The sequence below is a fragment of the Streptopelia decaocto genome (assembly GCF_964273445.1).
Source record: "Streptopelia decaocto genome assembly, chromosome: 25".
In the NCBI taxonomy this organism is placed as follows: Eukaryota; Metazoa; Chordata; class Aves; order Columbiformes; family Columbidae; genus Streptopelia; species Streptopelia decaocto.
The window spans coordinates 4,794,707-4,822,537 of record NC_138680.1 but is presented as its reverse complement, the minus strand read 5'-3'; the positions used below and the strand labels follow the sequence as shown (position 1 = coordinate 4,822,537).

The following is a 27,831-nucleotide window of genomic DNA, read 5'->3' as shown; positions in this document are numbered from 1 at the left end:
CCCGCGCTGCTCTGGGCTCCGTCATCCCCGCGCCCCGCAGGCTGGTCCCCGCCGGCCAGTCCGGCAAACCAGAGTCTGTGCAGAAAAAGGTTTCTTCTGGTGTCTGTGCCAGCTCTCTGTGCCTTGTCCCCAGCTGCCCGCGGTGGGGACCCCTCGGCATGGCCAGCCAAGGGGGTGCACAGCCGCCCCTCCACCGTGCTCCTGCCCATGGCACAGCACTGGAACCGCCAGATAAAATTAGCCGTTCGGACGCATGTTCCTCAGGATGCCGGGACACAGGGACACCCAGTACAGCCAGCTTGACTCACGGAGAAGAATTAATGGAAACACCCGGCTCCTGGAGGGAGGAAATACCTTGAACAGCCTTTTCCTCCGTTTGTTGGGTGGGAACGCTGACAATGGGCCCCACGTCTGGCCGGGCGGCCGGTGAATGCGGCACACGCGCCGACAGACACCGCGTCTGCGGCACCGGGCGCTCAGGAAGGGCCCGGCACAATGCGGAGCCCGCCCCGCCGCGGCATCGCCCGGCGCAGCGCCGGGACGGCGGGGGCTCCGAGCAGCCCCGGCCGCGGGGGGGGCAGCGCCGCGGGCGAGGGTCTGCAGGGCTGGGCGCTTGTACCTCACGCTCTCCTTGGCCAAAGTTTCGTAGCCGTGAATCGCAACTCGTGCCGAGCCTCCTGCAAAGCACCGACCCGACAGAACAGCATGCAGGCTGCGACCGGGGAAAGCGCTCTTTTCCACTGTAAAAATCCAATAAACATTACTTTTCTGTAAGCGGCCTTTATTTATCAGGGATGCCACTCGGGCCAACAATTTGGATGTGATGAGACAAGAGGGACTGTGAAGTCCCTAGGTCGCAGGGCCTCATCAGTCACGTTATGTGAGTGTGTGTGAGCAGGGTGCCTGGGCAGGGCGGCTCGGGCTGGTGCTGCTTCCAGCTGCTGTGGTCGCGCCTTCCTGCGGGTTCGCTTTTACAGGGGAGAAAGCGGCAGACGATGCGTTGGCGGCACGTGGCTACATGTGAATATGGGCACAGGGACGTCTGTGACCGCGGGACACGGGTGGTTGGTGGGGACGTGACCTGAGTGGGTGCCACAGCTGCAGCCCAGCGTGGGAGCTGCCTCGGGACGGGTCAAATGCCGGAGAACCGGGTTTCTCTGAGCACGGCGGGTTCTGAAGAGCTCCAGAGCTCCTTTCCGAGGCCCCTCCCGGGCAGGTGTGACCGCGGCTCCCGCTGCCGCTCCCCGGAGAGGGACTTGGGGAGCCCCGGGGCGCTCGGGCGGCTCCGGTCGCGCCCCGCGCTTTGTGTTCCTGACCGTGGGCATCCCAGGGAGTGCTTGGATACGCTTCATCACTCCATAAATAATTACAGTTATCTATGCTATTAAGTCATTTAAAGGATTTTTCTGGTCTCCCTGACTTACAGGCGATTTGGACTGTTTACTGTAGGCAGAGAAACGGGCTGGTCTATCATTCTTCTGAATCGTTTTATCTTTGTTGCTCTAAGCAGGGTCATGGGAATGTTTTTTATAACCCAGCAGGTTATTAGAGGACATAGTTATAAATAACTAGTCTTGGCTATTTTTAACTATTTTCAACATACTCCAGCACAATGCTACGGCATAATATGCAAAAAACCTGAGTCCAGTGCCAAAGCGTTTGTAGCTCACTCCTGTTTCTGGGGTGACGCGGAGCGGAGCCTGAGCCCTCGGTCTGCTCCGCAACGAGCCCGAGGAGCCGCCCCACTGCTGAATCTGAGCGACTTTCTGTTACACTGCTGCGAAAGTGTGGTTCTGCTTTATTGTACTGAGGCGTTCTGCTCTTAACACAGAATCTGCGTGAAACGAGCCGACAGTGTAACCCGCTCCTCCAGAACCGAGAACTTCAGACAAGAGAGTTTATGTTTACTTCATAATTTATTAAGTTTCAGATTGCAATAAATTATGGTCAATATAATAATAATGCTGTCATAAAATATTACCATGAAGTACTTGTCTAATAGCTATTGTAATTTATACAAATAAGAACTGTAGTTATGATATTTAGATTTCTAGTGTTAATGTGAACAAAATACTAAGGAAGTTCACAGTAAATTCAGGGAAATATGTAATTATTATTGCTTTTGTGCAAACAGTTTATACTGCACGCGTACAGCTTGAGAAAGAACAGGCACAGTTGCACAGTGTGTCTCTAGAGCAAATGCGTTCCCTGAAGGCTGAGCTGGCTGCACCAGAAGGTGCAGTGCCGCGCATTCTGATAAATGCCCAGCGAGCCGTGATCAGCAGCTGCTCGGTCTCCAGCACGTCCCTCCCGGCCGGCCGCCCGCCCCGGGGTGGCACCAGGGAACAGCGAGGCTGTCCGAAGGTCTCGGGTCGCACCTGGCTGTGCAGCGTCCTCGCTCCGCCGGGCTCTGCCCGCCACGCTGCGCCGGTGCCGCTGCCGCCGTCAGCGCCGGAGCTGCTGCGTGCGCCGGTGCTGCTGCGTGCGCTGGAGCTGCTGCGTGCGCCCGTGCTCTCGTGGGCACCAGTGCTGCTGGTGGTGCCACTGCTGCTGTTCGCACCGCTGCTGCCGTTGGCACCGCTGCTGCCGTTGGCACCGCTGCTGCGTTGGCACTGATGCTGCCGCCGGCCCCGCTGCTGCGTTGGCACTGATGCTGCCGCCGGCACCGCTGCTGTGGTGGCTCCGGTGCCTGTCGGCACCGCTGCTGCTCTCGCCGCGGCGGCTCGCTGCGTGCTCGGTGGGCTGAGCCCCCTGCGGTCGGTCAGGTCCCGTCCCGGCAGCAGCCTCGGGGCCGTGGAACGTGCCGCCTGTGGCGGGGGGTCACTAACAGTCCCGTCCCAAAGTGTTTTCCTCCATTTCAGCTGCCTTCGCCAGCTCAGTGAATTTTAATGGAGTACTTCCGAAATGTCAGGAACTGGAGCAGTTTGTCTTTTCGCCTCTGCTTTAGAGCCATTAGCGCTCTCGTTTTCTCCTCCAAGTCCTGGTCGGTGGCGAGGATGATCTTGGCTCTTTCCTCCGCCTTCTTGTCCCCAGAGTTTTTGAAGAGTTTCTGCAGGGACTCCTGGTTGATGCTTTCGAAGATGTTGGCCGCGGCTTTCTTGCGCAGGGCCGTGTCGAAGCGGTAGCCGTGCACCGAGGGGCTGACGCGCAGGGACGTGGACATGGCTGGAGTTCTGCAGCTTCTCCTCGCTTTCATCTACTGCGGAGCTGCCCGGAGTGCCCGGAGGGGTCGGTGCTGCGCTGGCTCCAGCGCCTGTATTTAAAGGCAGTCTGGAGAAGAAGCCGGAGGGCTCAAGTTACAGTGGTGAGATCACGCTGATGTCAGCGCTGAGCGGTCACAGGCGAGTTTAACAGTGAAGTTGCCAACTTTCCTCCGCTGTGCAGCGAGACGAGAGTTTTCTGTTTCTGCGATGGGACGGTTTGTCGTTGACTCGCTGCAGAATGAGCTTCGTGCAACTTCCAGCGTTGCGTGGGACTTGGAGCTGGAACATCTCAAGCTCTGCTTCTGGCCTTTGTTGCATGCGGGAAAGCTCTGCATTCAGAATATATGATATAATGAGCAGTTAAACTGCAGGTGAGAACTGTCGCAAGAGGCGCTGGCTGCGAGGCTGTGCACGCAGTGTGTCTGTCTCGCCCAGACAGACGTACAGCGCCGCAGCCAGACCCGCTCAGGCCTGGCCATGGGGGCTTTCTGCAGCTTCCCAGGTGGTGCAGGTCCTGTTCAGCACTCCCAAAGCTGTGTTTTCTAAGTGCCCCTGGTGTCCCCGATGTGACACCACGGAGCTGCCCGGCCTCACGTGGCGATGTGTGCAGCAGGTTGAATCTCTGCAGCAGCGGTTTGTTGCCCTGCTCCTTTTTCTTTAATTTCCAGCTCACGGGCGCAGCTCCTCCGCTCCAGAAGGGCTTGTGCTCTCCACCCTCGGCCAACACCAAGCCCTGGGCTGGGAGGACTCGCTCTTAGTCACACTGTTTGGTTCTGGGCAGCCCTGCGGGTGCTGGACGGGGTGATCCCCACGGGTCCACGTTCTGTGGGTCCGTGGGTGCCTCTCGTGGGCTGAGGACGAGGGGTGAGCTCTGACCGCGGGCAGTCCTGCTGGGCTTTGAAATCTGGTATTACTGAGTGCAGCTAAACCTGGCCCAGGAGGGCAGCGGGTACAGGAGCCGCTGGAGGCCAGGGAGCCAGAGATAAGTGTGTTTTGGTTAATGGCTGAAAAGCAGCCGGATGGTGCAGAGGCGCTGTTTGGAAAATTAGCAGCGTGTTTACTGCGTGTGCCGTTACTCATCCCCACAGGGGTGTCCAGAAACAGCCCCTGTCCCCGGGCCAGCCCACCGGATGTGGCTCCGGGGGTTTCCCGCACCCACCGGGGAGCTGTGGACGGGACCTCTGACCGCAGGGGTGTCCCCCAGCGTCTGCCACCCACATGCACTGAGAACTTCTGTCCCTTCGGACGGAGCGCGGGACGCGTCTGAGCCGACGCCGCGACGCGGAGCAGCCGGGTCCGTGTGCCGGCGGCCGCGCCGCAAAGAGCAGAGGGCAGGGTTGACTGTTGGTGGCACCGCCGGTGCCCAGCGTCCCGCGCCCTCACCGGCACCAGCTCCCCCTGCACATGCCTGTGATTGTTTTTCCACCGTTTCTGCATTGTTGTCATTGTGCGGGTGACTTTTTACAAGTTTGTCTGAATTTCTGTCGTATGTGGTAGCTGTTACGTGCTTTAGTGTATAAACAACTGCTTCACAAAAGCTTGTGATCCTCCTTCTGCCAGGAAGACTTAAAAGCCTCTCACTTTGCTGCAGTCTTGCCGGGTTTGTGAGAGTTACACATCAGCTGCTGTTTGCTCAACATTTGCAGGGCTGGTGAAAATCCACCCTGAGAACAGGATCTTTTGATGTGTCTGGCTCCCGGTCTGTGCCCGCGAACCAGCCTCGTGTTTTATAGACACCTGTTAACGTGAAATACGAGGGGGAGCAATAGGAACACGGCCTGTAAAAAATGCCCGACCAAAACGCTAAATGTACTGTGCTTCGCTGGACAGGTGACAGCGTTCCAGAGCACTTGGGGTAAAACGTAGCGCCAGGAGATCAGCGCGATCTTGTGGCGGTAGAAAATGAGCCCGTCCTTTGCCAGGCACGGTTTCCCCTGGTCAAAACGAGAGCATGTTCACATATGGCTGCTTTCCACCGCTCTCAGTGCACATGGAACCATCCGCAGGTATTTGCAGAGACGTGGCTGAGAGAATAAATTAGCAATATTTGTGGAAGATACGAGCTCAGGAAAGTGTCTGCCATGGAAACCGAGAACGGAGCTGCTGCTTTAGGAGAAAGACGCCGGAGCTGCCAGGGCGAGGTGTTGTCTGTGAGCTCATCCTGTGCAGCGGTAACAAATGCCTGTGCTCCCCCCGGCTGCTCTGCCCCCCTGTGCCAATGTGGTTGCCGTAACTCTGGCGCAGAGATGGAGGATGCCTCAGCTGGCTCTTTCCAGCGACTTTAGTTTATATCGGTCTTTCAATGCTGCTTTCCCAGTAATGCCCAGGAGGAATTATTCATGTGTTGGGTTGGAGTGGAACTTCAGACAAGGTGCGATTTCTATCATAGTGCTCCTGCTACTATGGTATAATTGCCTCGCAAAATGCAAATGCTCCATTTCACACATTAACGGGAGGATTAATTCCTATCCCCACCCTCTCTGCAGAGCAGCTCAGCCGCATCCCTAATTGCTCCTGACGAGATGATGGGTTTGGAGGGGGACGGGCGGGCTCGTGCCGAGGTCTGGGGCAGCTTGTCCAGCAGGCGCCGCGTCCTGGCGCGCGGCCCTGGAGCCTCTGAGGCGGAGGTTCCTGATTTATCGCGGGGCGAGCCCGGCCTGCGGCTCCGCGGGCAGAGCCAGCGCTGCCGAGGGAACGGCTGGAGCGCGGTGACCCTCGGCCAGGTCTGCGGGGCTGAATGCACCCGCAGGCTGCTCAGCGCAGGGCTGGGAACTGCCGGAGCATCCGACTGCGGGACAGGGCGCCTGGAAACCCCCGGAGCAGGAGGGAGGGCAGGACAGGAGCAGCCAGTGCCCTTCATGCAATCCCTGCAGAGAACTTAGTGTGCGTTTATGTAACTGTCCAAAATCACTCCAAAGAAGGGAATCTGGGATGCCTCTGCGCTTTGCCAGGGCATGCTTTGCATAGCTCTCCCTTCAGCAGCCTGCCTCAGCCTGCTCGCTCGTAGCACCGCGCTGCTATTGAGGGTGCAGCGTCGGTGCTGCAGAGACCTCCCAGCCGTGGGCTGGGTACTCAGAAACTGGGGCTTTGGGAGGGCACCTGGAAGGCTTTGGGACAGGAGAGGAGAGTTAAATTATTGCCTTTTACATACACATATGTGCTTTGTCTTCAGCACATATAAAAATCTAAGCACCTGCGATGCCGGGAGCCTCAGGCCAGCTCTGCTCTCCCCGTCCTCTCCCTCGCCATGTGTGCTCAGTCCTGGCTCGCTTGCAGCCCCCGCTTCTGCCGGGCGGCTGGAGAATCCCGACCCCTCCAGAACGCGGCTGCTGGCGTTTGCTGGAACCGCCTCAGAGCCGGAGCCGCGGCTGCGGGACGGCCGGGAGGTCAGAGAGGCTCCGGTTCACCGTGATCCTCGCAGAACCACATTCCTGGGGATGCGCAGCCACCCGTGTGGTGCGAATGGCGGCGCCTGCGCCGCTGTGCCCGCCCGCGGCTGCGTCGCGCTGGCTGCTGTGCCGGCTCCGCCCGGGCTTTTCTGCGTGTTTGCCGTCGGGTGGGTTTGCTGTGGTTATTGTTTCTTGAGTAAAGCATCGGCGTTTGTCCCTCGGTGGTGCCAGCGCTGCCCTCGGCTGCTCCAGCGCTGCGCTCGGCTGCTCCAGCGCTGCCCTTGGCGGTGCCAGCGCTGCCCTCGGCTGCTCCAGCGCTGCCCTTGGCCCGCCAGCCCAGCACTGCACCCAGACCATATAAGAGTAAAGCCTGTGGTGTTACTGATAATGAATGTCTCCTCGTTTCTCGTAAATTCTCTGCTAAATGTACGATCACTGAGTTAATAATGCAGTGGAGGACATAATGAATAGCCAGTTATAGTAAGTAAATCATGCCTGTTAAGAAACAGAGCAGAAACAGAAACTTCTGGCCCGTTTTAAAGCGGCCCCGTGTCCAGCAGAGCTGAGGACACATGGACACGTGTGCTGTCACGGGCGCTGGGGACGGGACAGGCTGGATGTTGGGAAGTCACGGGCAGTTTCTCCGCTTGCTTGGGGCTCCCCAAAGGCGCCGTGCAGAGGGACCCTCAAAGTGCGGTGCCCCCCACATGGAGCGGGATGCGCTGCTGGCGGGGCGGCGGCAGATTGGCAGCCAGAGCATCTTCCTCCTGGGTCAGCAAGACCGCTCATTGCAATGAAAGTTTAGACTGTCAGGCACGAACAACCTTTTTCTTTCTTTGCTGAGTTTCCTGTTTGATCTTCCTGAGGGTCCCCGAGCAGCCTGGCCAGAGCAGGGCAAGGCAGAGCTGTCTCCAGCTGTCAGACGGCTCATTGTCTGCGGCTGGGGACGGGCTCACGGGAAATCCTGCGCGGGGCTGGGCCGCGGCGCTGCCGGGGGTCACTGGCGCAGCCCAGCCCACGGGTGACAGTACCAGACACACGTCCTGGTGCTGTGTCCCCCTCCTCATGGCTCTAATCTCTGCCCAGCCGCTTCCTCTCTGCAAAGGGCTGGCAGACAGGATGCTGCCTTTGTCCTGCTGCGGGGCCCTGGGTGTCCCCATCGCTCCCGGAGCCACGGTGGCTGCAGCCCAGGGCTGTGCACGGGGGGCAGTGCCGGATCTGGGTAGATGCGCTCGGGTTGCGGCAGGTTGTGACCGCTGCCAGCCGCTGTTTTCCCCAGCGTTGCTGAGCGCTCGCAGGGCTGTAAAGCCCATCCCGGGGACAGAGGTGACACTGGCACAGCAGTTTCAGCACCAGTCTGTGCCGGGCAGAGCCAGGGAAGGGAGAATCCCGACCCCGGGTCACGGAGCGTGCAGCGGGACACGGCCCCACTCCATCCAGCCCGGGATCCCCGCTCCGTCCAGCCCGGGATCCCCGCTCCGTCCAGCCCGGGATCCCCGCCCTCCCCAGCAGCAGCCCCGGGCAGACCTGTTTAGCTCTTGCAGTGATGCTTTCTAGATGTTTCCCGACAACCGCGCTGCCTAATTGTTATAATCTCAGTGACTGATGCCTTGTTTACCAGGGAGCCTTGTCTTTGTTCTCGAGATCTGCCCTTGAATCCTTGTCAAGTGTCAGTGCTAGTTTATGGGTGTTTTGGTCTGTCTGTGCCAGGTTATTTATGCAAGCAGTTCAAACAGAGAAGAACGGTTTTAGGAGTGCGAGTTGATGGCAGCTCCGTGCAGGAGGGGAGGACGGAGCGGTGTGCAGGTTGGGCACGGCTGGAGCAGCGCACAGGGAGGCGGAGGGAGAGCCCCCGTGCTGCTCCAGCACCGGCCCCTCTCCCTCTTTTGTCTCTTACATAAGAAACCCTGAAAAAGAAATGGGTCAGTACCCATTTTCAATCTTGCTGTCGTCCTAGCGCTGGAGCTGTGTGTGATGTGACACTCCACGGCCTTGGCCACATCACCCAATGGCTGCAGCGCGTAATTAATGTGCGGAAACGCCAGCGTGGGGCCGTGTGCATTTTCCTTAATACATGAAGGGGCCATTTAGGTGGAGAACGCTGGGTAAAGCAGCTCTCGCGCGGGTTGTCTGATGCTGGTCTGAGCGCATCCCAGTGCCTGGGTCGCTCCGACCTGCTCGCTTTTGCTCCGCGGAAGCGTCGGGGAAGAAAAGCTGAGCAGCACTCGTGTTTCGGGAGCAGCGCTGCTGAGGGCTGGAGGGGCAGGGGGAGGGGGCAGGGGAGCTCAAGGTTTGGGGGTTGCGATGTGTGTGGGTCGCTGCTGCTCTTCAAACCACCGGTTGTGTGTGGCTGGTGCCCGCTGGCCCTTGGGCGGCCGCGCTTCGGGATCGCGCAGGAGGGGCTGGGGGAGCCAGCGGTGCTGACGTGGGGCACAAATTAAAACCAAACACTCTGTTTATCAGTAAACAGCGTCGAGCATGATGCCGAGTCATCGAGGCCGGTGACCACGTCTGCAGAGCCCTCTCCGTGCCGAAAGCTGAGTCAGTTCTGCCACGATGAGGGTTGTGGAAGGAGCATTTCCCAACGCTGTTTCGGGAAACCTCATGGAGAAAGTAAACACAATCCAGCAGATGTCTGACCCCAGGCCCTGCCCGTCCGCAGGCATCCTCACCGCGGCGCTGGGGACAGAGGACGCGGAGCAGCGGAGGGGACGGCGCTTGTCCCCCCGCAAGGACACACCTGGGGGCGGCCAGATGTCCTCAGTGCTGCGTTTGGCCAGCACGGGGTGAACACCGAGTCTCTCGTTGAGCACATGGATTGGGAAGAGAAAGGATTGGTGGCGCTGCTGCCGGCCCCGCCGTGCCGGCCGTGTCCCGACTCGCCCGTCTGCTCGCGGGCGTCCCATGCGCCGAGCGCGGCGCCCGCGGGGACGGGGCTTCCTGGAGCCTCTGCTGCCCTCAGCGCCGCGGGCTGCTCTCCTTGAGGAAACGTCTTTGATCAGGAGGAATTAAACCAGGAAAATATTTTCCATTTGCGTCATGACAAAAACAGCTCAAGCTGGGCGTGATTGACTGCTGAAAAACAGCGGAGCAACCCCCGTGCCGTTTCGGAAGGCTTCCTACTGTTCTTGCGTACAGTAAACACCGAATATATTTAGCAGCACAGCCCAGCATGAGACAGCCTCTTTCTGCAGTAATAGCAGTGCCGTGTCTGCTTTGGTTTTCTCTTTTCCTAAGGAATCGGTTGGGCAGAGCTCTCGGGGAGCCGCGTTCCGAGCGCTGGCCTCACGCCTTTGTTTGCCCGTGTTTACCCGCTCTAGCAACCGCGCTGAGTAACTCTGCAAACAGGCGCTGGGGCGGCCGCGGCGCTTCCTCCGCGTGGCAGCGGTGACATGCCAGCGGTGACACGCCAGCGGTGACACCACGCGATTAACCCGGGTGCCGGCCCAACAGCCGCTCCCCGCCTTGGAGAGATCGGCCCTGGCCGTCGTTCCCCTCGACAGACCCGTCGTGTGCCCAGGGATGGCAAACGGGGCGCAGTTTCCGCGCAGGAGGCTGCGGAACTGGGGTCTGTCCGACCGTATCGCCCCTCAAGTACTGAGATGCAAAGCCGGTGCAGCGGGAGGAAGAGGCGAGCTGGGGGACGGGATGCTTTTATTGCAAATCTTCGCGTCAGACGCTCCAGCTAGCCCCGCTGTCCCAGATACACTCTGTTGATTTTATACGTGCAAGTAATAGCCATGATTTAATTATTGGAAAACCCCGTATTTCATAATAATGCACTTTCTTCATGGTATTTATTATTCAATTTGCTCTATGTATGATGCAAACTGCAGCAGGAAAAGGATGCTGGCAGGCGGCCCGTGGCTGCCTCGGGGTGCTGCGGCGCCGTGTCCCCAGCACGATGGGACAGCCCCGTGTTCAGCACCTCTGCGGCGATGGCTTCGCAATCTGTTCCTGACTCCGCTTCCATATTAGGTGTAATTCAGCAGCTTCTCTCTCTTCCTTCTGTGCCGTAATTAGCACGTTTTGGCTTGAGTCATGTCCTCTAATCACATCGGGGCAGCGGTGGCGCCTGCCCAAGTGAGGAGCTCCCTGGGCAGGGATCAAGCGCCCCTGTCGAGGCCGATGTGCCGTCCGGGCTGGGGCGAGCGGCAGCGCAGAGAGGAGGCGAAGGCGAGTGTTTCTGTGCCCTCCTGGGCACTTAAGGAATGTTGGTCATGAAATATTTTATAGCTTATGAGGAGCTCGTCAGGAGCCAGGACCCGGGTAACGGGGAATTTTAATTATTTGGATATTGATGGACATAATAAGTGCGCAGCAAACCACAAAGGGAAACCCGTGGCTCGAGGGGAGAGCGAGATTGATCTATGCACAGTATGTTAAATAACCTAAATTGTTTGGAGCGTCTTCTGGCTCTGGTTCCAGGAGAAGAGCCAAGCGTGATAAATAAGGTCGGGGTTGGGAAGTGTCTAGAATCCAAATGTTTGTATTGCTGTTCGATTTCAGATATTCACGGGGACAAAATCGGCAGGAGTGGCGGCAAAGCGCTGGGCTGTGCGTGCCTGGGGAGGGGCCCGGGACGCGCTGCGAGCGCCGGCGGCAGCGCCGCAGCCCTTGTGCGCATTCGCCGCGGTGAAGGTGGCCCGGGTGAGACCCGGGTGAGGAGCCACCAGAATACAAGGAGGCTGAGGAGGACGGAAAGTCTGAGCAAGCGGCGTGAGTGGGATGATGGGCAGGCACGGTGATCCTTCTCCATCACACGGGTCCAACCGTCAGGCATCACTGCAATTAACGTTAATAAATATTAAGCAATCTCTGCTTAATAAAAGGGGTGAGAAGGAGTCAAGAAGGGGACTGGGAGTGCCGCGCCGGGGCTGCCGGGCGGCTCCCGAGCCGCGGATTCGCAATGGAAACGTTTGCATCACGCTGCAGGGGCAGGGCCACTGTTTGCGGTGATAAGGTGGTTTTGTGTGTGGGTGGCGCTGATTTGGGTCTGTGCTGTTGTTCTGGCTGTGGCCGAGGGCTGGTTCTGCATCGGCTCCCTGGCGGGTGTCTGTCCTGGCTGGTACCGCCAGGCTCAGGACATGGTGCCAAACCCCCGTTCTGGTTTGTGCGCCGCCGGGACAGACGGTGCCGTCCCAGCCCAAGCGCAGAGAAGTGGGTCTGGGGGCAGCGGCTCTGAAAGCCGGGCGCTGCTCTTTGCCTCTTTTCCCCTTGCTGAAAAATACATTCACTTTATTGAAGAGCTGCACGTGCCAAAAGGAGCCCTATGGGGCTGTGGCCCCGCGGAGCTGCAGGCAGCGCAGCAGCAATGCCAAGCGCCCTGCTACTCTCCAGCGTATTGTGGCATTTTTTATGCGTAGGTGTAAATTATTTAAATGCGATGTGCTTCTAGTCGTAATACACGTGAGACCTTGGATTTCTGCGTCGTGATCAGTGTTAGCCAGCAGCGGTTTGGAAGCAGAGAGGAGTCGAAGGTGCGGGCAGGTCTGCGCTTCGCTGTGCCGCTCTGGGTGCCGGGTCCTCCCCGGAGCCCGTTTGAAAGGAGCTGGATCTGGTTAACACACGTGCTGGCGCTGGGTGCGACTCCCACACAGCGTTTGGTAAAGCAAACCCCAGCGTGGTGAGCCCTTGCTGTGTATTAATAGTTTGCCAACTTGGGAACGTTGTGGCCTGACTGTTTCTGTGCAGTTTTATGCACCTTCCTCCTCCCCAGGCCGTGTGTTGGAGTGAGCGTGCCCACGGGTGCAGGGCGCCCCGGCATCTCCTCTGCTGTTCCGGGGCGGCCCAAATCCGCGCTCCTTCCCCGGCCCGTGTTGCTGGCTCGGGTGTGCAGCAGGAAGGGATCCCTGCGCCCGCGCTGGCGTCGCTGCGGCACAGGAGGGTCGGTCCCTGCGCCGCCGCCTGTTCCCGCAGCACCAGCTCCATGCCAGTCCTGCCTGCGTTTTTCATCCAGCTGGAGTGATTATTTTTTTCCTCCCCTTTAAGTCTGCTGTTTTCCTGAAATGGTCTGATATTTAATAGAGCAAGACAATCATCAGAATGAAATATTTCCTACATAAAATATGCAGCAGCTATTCAAAAATGAAGATGGAGTGGAATGAGGGCTGCCAGGCAGAGATTTAAAGGTGCTGACATGTTCCCATAGGTTGTTTACTGAAGATATCTTCTCCTAAGCCCCCGTTTTAAGACTGCCTTTCAAAAAAGGGCACAAAATAAAATTTAGTGAGGAGCTTTAATAATTCAAGCTGCTGCAAGCTGAGCTTTTTGTTGCCCCTGTGGGAACAAAGCCGTATTTCAAAGGACCTTGACTCCCTCCCGATAGTGCAGAAGTGGCACTGCCAGAGCTATTTTTGCGCCGAGACACTGATTGGGTGTGAAACCCGTCTCTGCCGGCCGTGCCAGCGAAACCCGGGCAGGCGAAACAGAGACATATGGCCCGATTCCCTGAAGATGCTGATTCTGAGGAATCAGGGGGCTCTCGCTGCAGAAGGGTTGGCTGCGGCTCTTGCTCCATCTGCTGCCGTTCTGGTTGCAGGAGGCTGCGCACGAGGCCCGGGCGGAGCGCGGCGCCGGGCTGGGCGCTGCTGCGCTGCAGGTACCTGACAAGGACCACGCGCTTGTCGGACGAGCTTTTCCCTTGCTGACCCCTCGAGGAAACCGTACGTACCCCCGTCCCCTGCCACAGCACGTTATTGCTTATTGAGACTTAAGAAACTGAAGCCTGAGTGTGCCCAAATATTGCAGCTTTGTCCCTGTGATACCCTGAGCCCTTAATAAATCAGGAGCTGCAATGAAGTCGGCAATAGGGGATAAACCGTTAAGCATCAGCGGCGTCTCCAGGTGAGCAGCAGCCTCCTCCTCGCCCTGCACTCTGCTCGCTGTTCTACCCCCTTCCCCGCCCGCGGGACCGTGGGGCCTCCCCTGGGTGGAATTGCGCTCCCACGGCAGATGCAACAGCCTTGTCACATCTCTGCCCATTATTCAAACCAGGAACGGGCATTTCAGCAGACAAAACTGTCTGTCTTGTACATAATTAATTGTGAAATGCTGGGCAATCAAGAGTTCGACTTTTAGACTGGACTGCTTGTCATTACCAGCCCAAGTGTCAGGATCAGGCTTAACGGTTGATAAGAGTCTCTGGCTTGATGCTGACGTGTTGTTTTGGGGCTCACAGAGGCCTGACAGCCCCGGGGACATAAGAAACGTGGCACGTCTGGGTGTTGGAAGAACTGGGGTGGTTGGTGGGGGGAGAGCAGCTGTGTCGGCTGCCAAGGGCGGTGGGTCGCAGTGGGAAGATCCATCTTGCGACTCTCTGCACCCCAGCACCCGCTGCGGCCCAAATCCCAGCCCGTGTTTTGTTTTACCTGCCTCCCCCTTGTTCTCTGCCGCCAGGGAGCCGGCTGTGCGGAGCCAAAAGCAGCTTTCTGCCGCCACCTCGCGATGGAGAAGCGTGGGGATGTCGCGATGGGCCGGCGGGGACACGGCGCCGTGACGGACACAGGACCCAGGTTTGGGAACTGCTGCTTTATTAGTCCGGTAACCACCGGGTGTTATGGGGAGCGAGACTGGTGGGGTGCAGCAAGCAGGGCTTGGACCAACACGGCTCTTCGTGGTGCCACGGAAGGGTGCTGCACCCATAAGGATGCTGCACCCATCCCTGTAACACAGAGGGATGCTGCCCCCATCCCTGTACCACAGGAGGATGCTGCACCCATAAGGGTGCTGCAGCCATCCCTGTGCCACAGGAGGATGCTGCACCCATAAAGGTGCTGCAGCCATCCGTGTGCCACAGGAGGATGCTGCACCCATAAGGGTGCTGCAGCCATCCCTGTGCCACAGGAGGATGCTGCACCCATAAGGATGCTGCAGCCATCCCTGTACCACAGGAGGACGCTGAGCTCGCTGCCTGCCCTGGGGGGGTTATCCGCAGCAGCGCTCTCCTCCCTCAACAACACAGAGAGCGCGTTCCCCACATCACAGACGTGTGGGTGGGACGGGGCTGCTGGGAGGAGGTTTGTGGTGAAGGTCGCTGCAGTTGGATTTTGGCTCATGCCCTTTGGTCTCCTGCACCTGCTTTGGGCATCACTTTGCAAACCCTCACGGCAAGTCAGGCCGGTATCATCCCGTCCCTGGTGCTGTCCCTGACGCTCTTCAGGAAGCTGAAGATGTGGGACCCACCGGTGCCTTTGGCCTCCAGCGCGGACGGGGGTTTCCCCATGGAGGGGCCGCCCCTGTCCCCCGGCTCTGCCTTGGCTTTGGCCGCCGCGACAGCGATGTACTTGGTGACGATGGCGATGTGGTAGGACCTGAAGTCCGCCAGCGCAGTCACGCAGCGGTTGAACGCCGCGCGGAGCCGCGCGTCCCCGCGGGACAGGACGTGCTGCCGCAGCGAGGGCGCCCGGCGCACCCGCTCCACGAAGGCGCGGTGCGGCGCGGGCATGTAGTCCCGCATCCCGCGCAGGAACGCGCCTGCAGAAACAAGATGCAGCGTCTGCAACTCGGTCCGTGGTGGAAACCACCCAGGAGTTTCACCCTCTGCAGCTGTCCTGGTTTTGGTTAAAACAAGATCAGTTCTCTCAGTGAATTTTCCCTCCCGTTAACTCTGTGCGGGTGAAGCCCCACAGCATCTTTCCCCGCGGAGCCTCCTCCGTGCTGTCACCGTGCCTCCCATCAATTGAGAAAGAAAACCCATGTTAGGTCAATGCTCTGTCAGGGCTCATCTTAACCCTAAAAGGCAGGTTTTAGCCCTTTTGGTTTCGGGTTGTTTGGGTTGGTTTGGCGGTTGGTTTGTTTGTTTTTTTGCTAATGGAGTGGTTTTGCTAATTTCTGATAAATATTTTCTGCTGTGGGCCAGACTCACGTGAAGCCATGTGGATGGATGAGCCAAATCACTCTGCTCCCTCACCTCTGTACCTATATATAACCTCAGTAAAAAGCTGACATGCAAAAAGCAAAGTCTGTCCCTCTGGGAATTTCCAGCGGTGAGGAGGTGCCGGTCAGAGCCTCCTTTACAGGCTTCCTCCCGAAACCGGGGCAGAGCCTGGGCCCCGCTGGGCTCCGCGAGGGGCGAGGGCTGGGACGGGCGCTGCGGGGGCGCTCTGGCTCGGCTCTGCCCACCGCTCAGCCCAAAGGGAGGCGCGCGACTCACCGCTGGCCGGGCCGTGCCGGATGCCCAGCAGCTCGTCGAAGGCGTGCAGGACGGAGCTCTGCGCCGCGCTGCCCCCCGAGAACGCCAGCGGCTCCTCGCACACCCCCTGGTACACCAGCCCGGCCGGCAGGGCCGCGTTGTCCTTCCAGCTGCGGGGACACGGCGGTCAGGCGGGAGCGGCTGGTAACGGGGGAATGGTAACAGGGAGAGGGACCCTGGGCTGGCAAGACTGAGCAGAACCTTCCCGACCCAGTCCATGGGTCCCCGAGTCCATGGGTCTCCGAGTCCATGGGTCTCCGCCATGGCAGAGTCACCCAAACGCTCCTCTGAGCCCCCTGCAGTTTGGCTTTTTCTCTGCTCTTGTTACCCTTGAGCTGGTGTCTTTAAGGGCAGCACAGAACCTGCCTTTGTTTATTTCAGCAGAGAACAAGCCTGTAACTGATTCCCTCCCTCTCATAAACCGCTTGTCTGGCGAGCCCGGGAGCGGGCACGTCGGTGCCTCCTCCCGCACACCGTTAACTCGGAGCCCATCAGCCGCCTTGTGCTCCTGCTGTGCAAAAATGGACAAATACTCGCTCACAAATGGCAGGAGGAGTTATAACTTCAGAGAGGTAATGTGCCCGGCACAAAAATATCTCTTGACCTTCTGAAGAATGCACCATTTCATGAAGCTTTCGGTGCTGCTGGGGCTGTTTTACTGGAGGAGCAGATTTTGCACAAAATGGAGAGAAAATAGATTCATTATCAAATACCATAGTATTTTTAGCTCTCCCAGGGCTGTATTTATAGTAACCTTTACTAGTGGGAAGTTCTTATAAGCAGAAGAGAATTTAAAAGGCATGTTTTTCCAGGCTGATGACCATCGAGACAAGGTCAGCTGGGATAAAAAATGAGAGAAACTTAATCAGGATGCATGGAGCCTTTTGACTTAGGAATGCTGAGATACGCCGAAGGGAAACAGGAAGAGCAGCCCCTGAGAAGCCCGGAGCGGCTGGGGCGGCAAACCCGCCGTGGGGCGCCCCGGCCCGCGCCTGCCCTGCCCGCCCCCCGGCGCTGGAGGGGACAGCACCGCGCTTACCCAGAGAGAAAGATCCGGATCACCGAGTAAAACACGGCAGGATCCACGTAATCTAGGAGGAAATCAGAGCACAGCTGTTACTGGCGGCCCCTCCCGCGGTGAGGTCCCCCTGGCACCCCGCACGGGTGCTCCGGGCTCGTTTGGGTGCTCGAGCCCCTCATAGCATCCGGGGAGGTTCCCCTGCCGCTCCATCTCTCCAGACAGGCTTTAGGGGTCACGCATGAGCGTGTCTGTGCGAACGCACCCGTGCGCCGCGACCTGAGGACGCGCCGGGGGCCGCCGTTACCGTGCATCCGTCCCAAGGCCGTGCTCATGTCCCCGATGGCCTCGGCCAGCTCCCGCAGGGCTCTGTGCAGGGTCTCCTCGTCCCGCTGCAGCATGGCGTGGATGGCCTGGGTGATCGCCTGCGAGAGGAAGAGGAGAGAGGACAAATGTCTGTGTGCACGGCTCTGGGTCCCACCTGCGCCAGCTCTGCTCCCTCCAGCCCAGCCCGGGCGCGTTCCGGGCGAGCACAGAGCTGCAGGACACGGGAGGGCATCGCGTCCCCGCCGGCTCGCCCAGACCCCACCTTAATCCCGGGCACGGCCGCCTTCTCCACCAGGAGGGTGACCAGGATGAAGCCGCGCAGACTCTCTCCCCCGGGCAGCGAGAAGATGGTGTCCAGGTTCCTGCAAGAGCAGCCGCACCTGAGGTCAGGGGTGATTGCTCAGGGTCTCCCCATGCACCTCAGGACCCTCTGAGCCCTGGGAGCCGAACCCTCCGGGCTGCAGAGCCTCTTCCCTGCGCCCTGGGCAGAGCCAAACGAGCACAGAGCAAACGGGGAGAGGGGCTGCTCGGCATGGGGGATCTGGACCTCCCCAGCACTCGCCGGCCCCGGCGCTCCAGCTCCGCGCGGAGCAGCGCGGCTCAGCCGCAGCCACGGCGCTCTGCTGCCGGTGCAGTGGCATTTGTGTGCCAGAGACTGAGCTGCTGCTGTTGCGCTCGTCTGTCACGAGATAGGTGCAGCCTGAGCAGAGCCCCGCAGTGCTGGAGAGCTAGGCCAAGGCAAACAAAACTAATACTGTTAGAAATAAATAAGCATCTCAAATACTTACTCAATTTCCAGAGGCCTGAAGGCATTTCGGTTGTTGCCAGCACATGCAAAAGAAAAGGAGAGAGAAAGCGAGATGTTATAAATTGCTTCAGCACCAGACTGTGCTCTGTGGGCAGCTCCGTCCTGGGGGATGGTCCCAGAGACACCCCGGTCCCCACTGGGCACCTGTGTCTGCACCCCTGAGACAGACCCCAGCAACGGGGTTTCGGTGGGTTGGGTGACTGTCCCCATTGTGCAGGATGGGAACCTGGTCAGGCTCATCGCTGCTGCCCCGACCGTGGGAAGAACGGCGCTCAGCCCACCTGCGTTTGCCCGTTTACCCGTTGGGGTTCTTCCTCCTCCAGTTGGCCAACACCAAGTCTGCGTGGGTGAGGATGGGGGGCAGCCCGAGGGCCTGCGAGACCTCCCAGAAGGGGACAGCGACATTTTGGGGCAGGACCTGCAGGGCACAAAGCACAGGAGAAGACGGGGACACGGCTGGGCTGGTGCGCTATCAGGAGGGGTCACACTCCTGCTGCAGCCCCGGGGAAGGGGCTTTGCTGTGCGGGGTGAGCCCCGCAGATCACAAGGAGCCGGTGAAGTCGCTCCGCATTGCTCTCACCGTCACGGCGCCCTCCTCGCCCTCCTGCCAGAGGTAGCCCATGGTGATGAAGCTGAGCACCAGATGTGCCAAGTGCAGCTCGCGGTGCCCTCGGAGGTGCCGGGTGCTCAGCTGCGGCATCTGCAGGGACACGCTCAGGAGCCGGGGACACAGCAGGCGACACCAGCATCCCCCACCAGCGGGCCGAGACCCTCCCCATGCTTCTCCTGCCTTTGCCGTCCCCCTGCAATCCTCTGCCCGACCCCCCTGCAGGATTTGCTGCTGATTTGCCAGGGTGATAAGACGGGTACCTGGTGAACTCGTGAGCGGAGCCGGTGGCTGGTGACGAGCTGCGGCAGGTCACGGGCGATCTCCATCCAGGGGCCGTAGGGCACGGGCAGCTCTGCCTGGGGAGGGAGGAGGGGTGTGAATGCAGACGGGCAGCGCGCTGGGACAGCAGGAGGGACAGGGGGCTCGGAGATAAGCCCAGCCCTGGGTAAACTCTTGGGAGTCGAGGCCGGCTGAGCGCAACACCCAAAGTGCCGCTCCAGCCCCCAGTGTGAGTCGCTGCTGGGTCTGGGCAGCGCGGGGGCCACGGGGGGGCCGGGGGTACTGCTCCCCTCCATCGCCTTTGCAGACGTTCTCCCGGGCTGGGGCAGGGCTGTGCCCGCAGGAAGCGAGGGGAGCGGGCGCTGCTCCCAGCATCCAGCATCCAGCATCCAGCCAGCCTCGCGCATCGTGGCTAATGGTTTGTGTCCCGTTCCCCTCTTGGAACACCAGCCTGCGTGACTGCAAATTAATGGGTGATAAAAAGCATCTGCCCGTCCCCACGAGCTCCCCCTGCAAGGTGAGCCCCGTGGCAAATGGCATCGCGTCCAGGATGGCAGATCTGCAGTCTGGCTGCTCTCCTCCCGCTCCCCAAAACCCTGTGAAGCCGAGGCTGATGTGTGAATTGCAAAGCTCCTTCTCCTCTCCCCTGTGCTGCTTGCTGCAGCCAGTTTAATAACTTCTAAAGCAGGAGGTTTGTCCTATTAAACTACCTAACTCAAAATAGCACATGCCTTCCTTGTTGCTTTTTATAAACTGTTACATAGCAGCATTAAATTGAAGCCCCCCAGGAAGCCACTCCCCAGCCCCTGTTTTCTGTCCTGTCTCCCGCGGCACACGGGCGCAGCGTCTCTTACCAGAGGATCGGGAAGGAGGAAGCCGAGCTCCTCGGAGAGCTGGAAGCTGCTCAGTGCCAGGGGCCGCGGGGTCTCCTCCGTGCCGTCACCGGCCTCCATCGCCGGGCGCTGCCGCAGGGCCGGACGCGCTGGGGCTGCCGGGACGTGCTGAGCCAGCGCCGTGCGCCCCTTGTCCCGGGGGAGCCGCGGTCTGGCTGCCCAATGGCCACAGTGGCCGAGCAAACACGAGTAAAGGTTGCCGATAAGGCATTGTTGTGGAGCAAACGTTGATCCCTGTCCCTGTGGGCATCCGCCTCTGGGGACGGCTCGGGGAAGCTCCTGTGATCCGGCTCTTCCCCGAATCCCCTCGGAGCAGCAGGGAGGCTCCGGGCTCCCACGGGCGGCTGCACCAAAGGTCCAGGGTGCCGTGCGTTGGCTCAGAGCCACTGTCCCTGCAGCTGGCTTTCCCCAGGGCCCCGGCAATGCCAAACTCAGGTCCTGGGTGCTGCCCTTGGTCTGCAGGAACCAAGCAAGAACCAGGGACTGTCTGTGTCCATATCTTGCTGGAGGCTGAAGAGCCTGGGGAGTGCCACGTGGAGCCCACACTGCGGTACAGAGCCCACACCGCGGCATGGAGCCCACACCACGGCATGGAGCCCAAACCACGGCATGGAGCCCACACCGCGGCATGGACCTGCAGCCCCCATGGGCACCGGGTACAGCTCTGGCAGGGCAGATGTGTGCCAGAGGCTCCAGGAGCTGCCACAGCTCCTGCCAGGCTGTGTGTGACACCCCCCAAGGTGCAGGGAACCTTTGACCCACAGGAGTGATACACGAGGCACAAACAGCATGAGAGCCAGGGCTCCTGCGCTCCCTGGGGCTCACGGTGCTGCCCAGGGATTACACAACTCCAGAGATCCCAGACACCTTTTATTGAACACCACCACCACAGGAGACACGCTACATGTGGTTCCAGTGACCACCGCACAGGATGCCGGACACTTTGCCCTGAGCCGTGGCCGGGGCGTCCCCTCCGCTGTCCTGCAGTGTCCCCTTGCACAGCTCTCCATGGACTGTGACCCTGCGGCCGGACCCTGCCAGGCAGACATGGTGTCACAGACCACACCGGCTGCATAACCAAGAGCTGCACTGCTCCGCGCCCTCCGGGCCGGTCCACCCGACTTTCCTCCGCGCTCACACCTGCTCCCAGCCGGCAGCTCTCAAGCTTCCCGGCTCAGAGCTCACACCAACTCGCTGCCGTCCGCTGACGCCTTCCTGGCCAAGTGCCACCGCCGGCGCCTGCTCTGACCCGCCACATCTGCGGGTGCTCAGGAGCCCCCATGACACAGAAACCCCCCGCCCACCCGCGACTCCAACACCCACGGTGCCTGCGGTGCCCCCACGCCAGACGGATGCTCCCACTAGGGCCACTTCCCTGCCAACATCAGGGCAGGTTTCTGCATTCCCTGTGCCCACTGCCAGCTCCACCGCCATCCCCACACAAGCCAAGCACAAAGCAAAAAAACAGCCACATGGGCAACGACTTACACTTCAACATTCTTCCCTTCTGCTCCACTACACATGCGACACCTTCCTGTCCGCGCTCACATTGCCCTTGCGCTTCGACTTAGCGCGGGACCTAGAGGAGCGCAGATCCCGTCACTCGCAGAGCTGCAAGGAGCAAAATCCTCCTCCCGGCATTGCTGACCCCATGGCGGCATTGCTGACCCCATGGCGGCATTGCTGACCCCATGGCGGCATTGCTGACCCCATGGCGGCATTGCTGACCCCATGGCGGCACCGCTTCGTCCCCCAGGCATGCTGCGCGGTGACAGCCCAGCTCTCCCGCTGCCTCCGCCGTGCCACCCGCCCACCGTCACCCCAACAGCCGCTGGTGCAGAGAACAAACTCACTTGTCTAGATCCAGCTTCTCCCTTCTCCTTCGCTCCAGCAGGACGAGCAAGAAGGCGAGAGGCAGGAAGAGGCAGAAGATCAGGGGCAGCCACAGCTTCAGCAAGTCCTTGAACCTGGTGTGGCCTCCATGGAGGCACAGGGAACAAAACCACCTCTGAGCCCACCCTGGGACAGACCACAGGACCCAGACACTTGCCTACATGGCCCTGCCATGGTGAGCCACCGCCAGAATGGGAACCTGTCGCCGCAGAACCGTCTGCGGATGCGCTGTCACCGCTCCCATCCAACGTACCTTTCTCCTGGCACATGGGAGGCTTCCAGCCGGGATGGCAATGGCACTTCCCTTGGTTATCGCAGACCTGCGTGACAGACGGGGACGGGCAGGGTTCACAGCAGAGGGTCGAGCCCACACCTCGTCACGTCGGCACAGGCACAGGGCGCCGGCGCCAGGCAGAGCCCCGCGCTCACCGCCGGCTCTGGCCTCGCCACCCCCGGGACGGCTCCTGAGAGCCAAACCAAGCACAGACAACCCGCAGCGCCCTGACTTACGCCGTGGTTGTGGCAGTTGTTCTGCGTGTCACACGTGTTGTTGAGGACGGCAGCGGGCACGCACTGCTGGTTCTGGCAGATCTGCAGCACAAGCACACGGCAGCCCCGGCTCAGCGGGTTACGCACCCGGCTCCGGCTCTGGCACCTTTGCCGGGCCTCCCTTCTCCCCGGGGGCGGCCACGCGCCCGGGGTCAGCACCTTGCGGGTGCTGCAGATGGTGCCGTCCTTCACCAGCATGGGGTCCCTCTCCGTGAGAGGCTTCATGTAGTCCAGCGTCACACACAGCTTGTTCTGCACCCGCACGTAAATCACCGTGGCCTTCTCCTTGGTGAAGGGCTTGGAGCCCGGATACTCACACACGAGCTTCCCGCAGCGGAGATCCCTGCGAAGGCACCGCGAGCAAAGGATGCGACAACAGCCACCCCTGGCCTGCCAGCTCAGCCCAGCTGCTCGGAGAGCTCCAGGTTCCCAGCGCACAGACACAGCGCCTACACCTGCACGGGCCCCTTCTGCACCCCCCCTCAAATCACACGCTCCCCAACTCTGCACGGTACGTCTCGTGCAGCCCGCACCGTCCTGCGGCACTCACTTCCACTCGCAATGCTGGTAACCGCTCTCGCTGGAGCCGCAGTGTCCCATTCTGTCCCTTTGGCTATTAATTTCTTCATAGCAGTCAAAGGGCCCATCCTTGGCACCTGCAAACACACGACAACACTCGTGGCCTGTCCCAGAGCCTCTCTCCACCCCGGGGCTGGGCAGCACCACTTCGAGCACCCGCTGCGCCCCGACTCGGGGACACGCGGGGACACCCGCACACTTGCAGGCACCTGGAGCCGTGTCTGTGCAGGAGCTGCCAGGGTGTCCCACCTCAGCGCTTCCCTTCCAGGTCTCTGCGTTTCCCACAGCACAGCCAGCCCCTTCTCCCCCAGCCCAGCGCCCTCACCGTGGCCAAAGATATCCTGGCACTGCCTGTCGGCCGTCTGGCAGACCCCCCGGTAGCAGAAGGCTGTGTTCCGGTGGCAGGGGTGCCCGTCCATCACCCACAGGTCGGGTGTGCACTCCCCAGAGGTGCCGTTGCAATACTCCTCCAGATCGCACTCATCCTCGCTGCTGCTTCTGCACAACGTGCCTTTTTTCATAAACTGGAGGAAAGAAAAGAGATTACATTAGAAAAGAATTTCAACAGAATAGAGTTTCAACAGAATTAGGAGAAAAGAGAAGACAGAGAAGGAGAGGGGAGAATATTTTACAGCTGGGACATAAACCACTGCCCAGCTGGGAAGGCCAAACCCGAGGATGTGCCTACAAGCCTCACATGTGGCTGTAAAGGCGGCATCTCTGCCACCTCTGTGGTTTGGGAGCTGAGCCCTAAATTCGCCTTCCTGGGACACGAGCCCCTGCCTGGCCCCAGCCCTTCACCGCGCTCCCTTCGCCTCCCGGCATCGCTGGCCCCCCATCAGCGCGGCGGCAGCCCCGCCAGCCGGGCGCTCCGTCACCCGCTCCCCGTCACATTCCCGTCCCCATCAGGTGCGCCTGTGAGCGGTGCCGGCGCGGGGCCGTCCCGCCGCAGGGCTCACCTGGCAGTGCCGGCAGCACGGTCCCGACACACACTGCATCCCTCTGCGCAACTTGCAGCCGGTGGTGCAGCACGGGTCACGCTGGCATTCCTGGAGGTGACCGGTGGGGACAGTCGGGAGAGGTTCTGCCTCTCGAGGGACAACAGGCAGCTCGGCTCTTCCCGCTGCCCCAAGGCTCCGCACCAACCTCTGCCGTGCCGCAGTCACAAGCCTCTCCCGGCTCCGCCACCTTGTTGCCACACACGGGAACTTCAAACATTGCGTCCAGAGCTGGTCTGTTCAGCAGGCACTGCCCTTCCCCGGCGGCGACGAAACGCTGGAACTCTTTTATGCTGCAGTTGCTGAAGACTTTCACCCCATTTGCGAGCCTGCAAGGCGAAGGACAGGGCTGTTGTCACCACGGGCTGCGTTTGGGCTGTGTGGCTCCCCCTGCCCACAGAAGGTGTCGGTAACGTGGGGCGGCTGCTCCTCACGGCCCCCAGGAGCTGCCCCCTCCGCCCCGGACACGTCCCCTGCTCTGCGGTGTCACAGACGGGCACCGCGCACGCCCGGCGGGACCAGGTCTCTGGTGCCATCGCATCGGCCCCCGCCCGCGCACCGAGGGTCGGGGAGCCTTACTCCGATCTGTTCTGCATCACGCAGGCGACCACGGCGCAGCGGCAGCCCCGGGGCCTCTCGTACGCCATGCCCAGGCTGCGCCCCAGCAGCCGCGCCACGATGACCGCGAAGGTCTCCAGCGTCGCGGTGCTGTGGTACTGCAGGGACAAGGACCCGCCTCAGCCCGTGCCACCGCCGTGCCCCGGCACCTTCCCGCGGGCTCTGCTGGGCGCGGGGGCTCCTGCACCCACAGCCCCGGCACCCGGCTGCTCTGGGCACCTCCGCGGCCTCGCCGGGGGCTCCGCTCCCACCCGGAGGAGCCTCCGCTGCCGGGGGCACCGGGGAGCACCTCACCTATGGGCACGGGAGGTTACGGGGACGGACAGACAGACAGCTCAGTGTACCGTACCAAGGCAACCCCTCCAGCCTGGTTTTTGACGCACGCTTTCCTCGCAGAAGATGCCCCTACGGAATTTGACTGATTCCTGTAACTGGGAACAGACCAGACTCGGTCCAACACACGGTACTAAGGGCACCTTCATCTTCCTTGTGTTTCCACGCTGACACACCCATCCTGATCTTACAGAAATAGGAACGTTACGTCCTGCAGCTGCAACACACGATGCACATTTTTCCACTGCAAAAATTCCCGCAGCATCTCCTCAGCACTTCCGGTGGTTGGGATTTTGTTGTCTTCTGTCCAAAACTCCAGAGAAGACAGCACTATCGTCACATTGAAGTGAGAAAACATCTGCAGGAGGCAAAGGGCACAGCTGGAGCACAGGGCGCTGCAGCCTCCCGCCGCTTTGGCTGCGGGCTCTTATCTGCACCACTGCCGCGCCCTTCCCGTGCACGCTCAGGATGCGACCCAAGCCACTTACACTGTTCAGGTAGCTGAAAAGCTGCACCATCTTGGCTGTCACAGCATCCTTGTCTGCTCCCATATAGTCATACTGAAGGGCGGCAAACACACGAGCACGTCGGGGCGCCGCGCAGGGCAAACTCCCCGAGCGCGCTGGCTGCGCTCCCTGCCACACGTGCACTTGTCTGTGCCCAAGGGACTTAGTTCCGTTGTGTGGAGGCTCTCAAGCCTCATGCAAATCGCCCTCGACGTTCTCGTGGAGATACAGACTTGCTGCACACAGTTTTTTCCACAGGTAACAATTTACCACAGAGAGGATGCAAAGACTTACCAGAAGCTTGTCCAAAACCGCGTGCATTTCCACATACCGAGAGGAGCTGCTGACAGCTTGCTTATTCTTTAGGAAAACCAAAGAAAAAACCAAACTAAACAAAAAAGAACAGACAAAACCAAACAACAATAAAACCAAACCATCACACACTGGTGCAGAGCTGCTGCAGTTCTTAGCGGCTCTGCAAAGGAGACCCTGAGGTCGGTTACTGCCCTTCAGGGCCACGTGGAGCTGCAGGACGAACAGCCCCTGGCTCGCATCATCACACCACGACATCCTCGTCCTTCGGCTGCACGTCCCCGTGTCTGTGGCCACCACCCCCCGCAGGCCAGCGGCCGGGACGCGCACTCACCTCTGTTGTGTTCTCCGACTTCAGCAACACCTTCCCAGTCCAGACAAGAGAGCTGTTGTGTAGGAACAGCTGAGTCGCTAGGTTTTCTTTCACCATGGGGTATACAAGGTGCTGATAGTCAGCCGAAGCCTCCAGAGGCTTGATCCCGTAGCTGGCGCTCGCGAGCTGCAGGAGCCCGCTGCAAAGCAAAGGTGCAGAGCAGCAGGAATGGCTCCTCTGCCGCCTCGGGACGACGCGCGCAGCGCGCGGTGCCCCGCGAACGCCGGCGCCCCACGCGGAGGCAGCCGCTTTACCTCAGGCCGGCACAGGCGCTGAGTGCCACGAGCGAAATGGAGGAACCCTCGATGCTGCCTTCGTAGAAGCAGTCGCGCTGGAAGGATCGTGTCAAGGGCTCGGTGCCTTCTCCCCACAGACCCGGGGAGCGCTGCAGCGTGCAGGCACCAGACCTTGCGACCGCCCGCACCGCGGCACCTGTCCCCACCGAGGACGGGCACACGCACTGCGGTCCCTGTCCCCACCGAGGACGGGCACACGCACTGCGGTCCCTGTCCCCACCGAGGACGGGCACACAATGCGTGCAGGGACGGGCACAGCCCTGTGAGCTCCTCTGGGAGCCGTGGCCAAGGGTTTGGTGCCTCGAGAACATTCCAGCTGGCACCGTGTTGGGGAGAACAGGGTGTATCGGGCACTGCTTGCAGAGGGGACTCTGCTCCACATGGTTCTCCTGGAGCCCGTCCACAGCTCCTGTGGAGATGCTGGGTGCAGCACACAGGAACTGTTACCTTGACATGAGCCAGTTCAGACTTCGCGAGTCCCCCTCGGCCAACCGTGTAGATCCGGAAATCCTCTGGCAAAAACACTCTACGTGCAAAACAGATGACACCCCGCTCACTGCTGCACCCCGCTCACTGCTGTGCCCCGCTCACTGCTGCGCCCCACTCACTGCTGCCGCAGCTGCACGGTGCGGGGCTGCTTCTCGATGTGGATGATGTAGGTCCGGGTGCGCAGAGGAACCCTGGGAGCCGGCTCTGCCCTCACCTGCAGCCCCAGCAGCCCCAGGAACCCCAGCAGCCCCAGCGCCGCCCTCATTTCCCCGCCAACGGCCCCACCTGCCGGTAACGGCCCCGCACACACACCCGGACACGCGGCTGCACCCAACGCCTTTATTAGTGCCCGCGGCGCGGCCCCGGGACCGGCCCCGCGCCCTTCTCCGGCCCCGCGTCCCTGTGCAGCCCCGTGTCCCTGTGCAGCCCCGTGTCCCGCTCCCGTCCCGCGTCCCTGTGCAGCCCCGTGTCCCGCTCCCGTCTCGTGTCCTTGTGCAGCCCCGTGTCCCGCTCCCGCCCCGCGTCCCTGTGCAGTCCCGCATCTCGCTCCTGTCCCGTGTCCTTGTGCAGCCCCGCGTCCTTGTGCAGCCCCGCGTCTCGCTCCCGTCCCGCGTCCCTGTGCAGCCCCGCGTCCCTGTGCAGTCCCGCATCTCGCTCCCGTCCCGTGTCCCTGTGCAGTCCCGCGTCCCTGTGCAGTCCCGCAACTCGCTCCCATCTCGTGTCCTTGTGCAGTCCCGCATCTCGCTCCCGTCCCGTGTCCCTGTGCAGTCCCGCGTCCCTGTGCAGCCCCGCATCTCCCTCCCGTCCCGTGTCCCTGTGCAGTCCCGCGTCCCTGTGCAGTCCCGCGTCCCTGTGCAGCCCCGCGTCTCGCTCCCGTCCCGCGTCCCTGTGCAGTCCCGCGTCCCGCTCCCGTCCCGTGTCCCTGTGCAGTCCCGTGTCCCTGTGCAGTCCCGCGTCCCGCTCCCGTCCCGTGTCCCTGTGCAGTCCCGCGTCCCTGTGCAGTCCCGCGTCTCCATGCAGCCCCGTGTCCCTCTGCAGCCCCGTGTCCCTCTGCAGCCCCGCGTCCCGCTCCCGTCCCATGTCCCGCTCCGGTCCTGTGTCCTTCTGCAGCCCCGTGTCCCTTTCTGGCCCCGCGTCTCGCTCCCGTCCCGTGTCCCGCTCCAGC

The 27,831-nt window shown here is 60.8% G+C and overlaps 4 protein-coding genes across 6 annotated transcripts in view; 1 reads left to right on the top strand and 3 right to left on the bottom strand.

The window, feature by feature from the left end:
- The window catches only part of ZMAT4 (zinc finger matrin-type 4), an 89,276-nt gene extending 72,518 nt beyond the window's left edge, over positions 1 to 16,758 (top strand). For 2 of the 3 annotated variants that reach the window (XR_014186022.1, XR_014186023.1), the window contains one exon: positions 13,991 to 14,276. The gene's annotated coding sequence lies outside the window, so the exon portion shown is untranslated. Of the gene's footprint in view, positions 1 to 13,990; positions 14,277 to 16,597 lie in introns of those variants that run through there. The other variant, XR_014186021.1, reaches the window with a different exon arrangement.
- Positions 1,898 to 3,222, bottom strand: TCIM (transcriptional and immune response regulator). Its single transcript, XM_082072818.1, has one exon. It carries the CDS (start codon positions 3,194 to 3,196, stop codon positions 2,876 to 2,878), a length of 321 nt encoding a protein of 106 aa, XP_081928944.1. The 5' UTR covers positions 3,197 to 3,222; the 3' UTR covers positions 1,898 to 2,875.
- LOC309450127 (indoleamine 2,3-dioxygenase 2-like) lies at positions 14,596 to 21,154 on the bottom strand (the record flags this gene model as incomplete). Its single annotated transcript, XM_082072792.1, has 11 exons — positions 14,596 to 15,067; positions 15,747 to 15,895; positions 16,825 to 16,876; positions 17,111 to 17,228; positions 17,393 to 17,492; positions 17,919 to 17,933; positions 18,238 to 18,356; positions 18,519 to 18,638; positions 18,809 to 18,904; positions 19,682 to 19,875; positions 21,025 to 21,154. The coding sequence occupies 11 exons, from the start codon at positions 21,152 to 21,154 to the stop codon at positions 14,706 to 14,708; spliced, it is 1,455 nt and encodes a 484-aa protein (XP_081928918.1). The 3' UTR covers positions 14,596 to 14,705.
- LOC309450126 (disintegrin and metalloproteinase domain-containing protein 2-like) lies at positions 20,723 to 26,931 on the bottom strand (the record flags this gene model as incomplete). Its single annotated transcript, XM_082072791.1, has 19 exons — positions 20,723 to 20,754; positions 21,209 to 21,299; positions 21,574 to 21,697; positions 21,867 to 21,933; positions 22,124 to 22,204; positions 22,322 to 22,505; positions 22,713 to 22,818; positions 23,067 to 23,265; positions 23,701 to 23,790; positions 23,888 to 24,068; positions 24,319 to 24,455; positions 24,707 to 24,788; positions 24,882 to 25,048; positions 25,179 to 25,250; positions 25,491 to 25,556; positions 25,843 to 26,020; positions 26,136 to 26,350; positions 26,625 to 26,703; positions 26,906 to 26,931. The coding sequence occupies 18 exons, from the start codon at positions 26,929 to 26,931 to the stop codon at positions 21,236 to 21,238; spliced, it is 2,118 nt and encodes a 705-aa protein (XP_081928917.1). The 3' UTR covers positions 20,723 to 20,754; positions 21,209 to 21,235.
- Positions 26,932 to 27,831: the final 900 nt, after the last annotated feature.

What these genes read in the sequence shown, in the direction of transcription:
- TCIM (XM_082072818.1), bottom strand. Translation starts at nt 3,196, where the DNA reads ATGAAAGCGAGGAGAAGCTGCAGAACTCCAGCCATGTCCACGTCCCTG.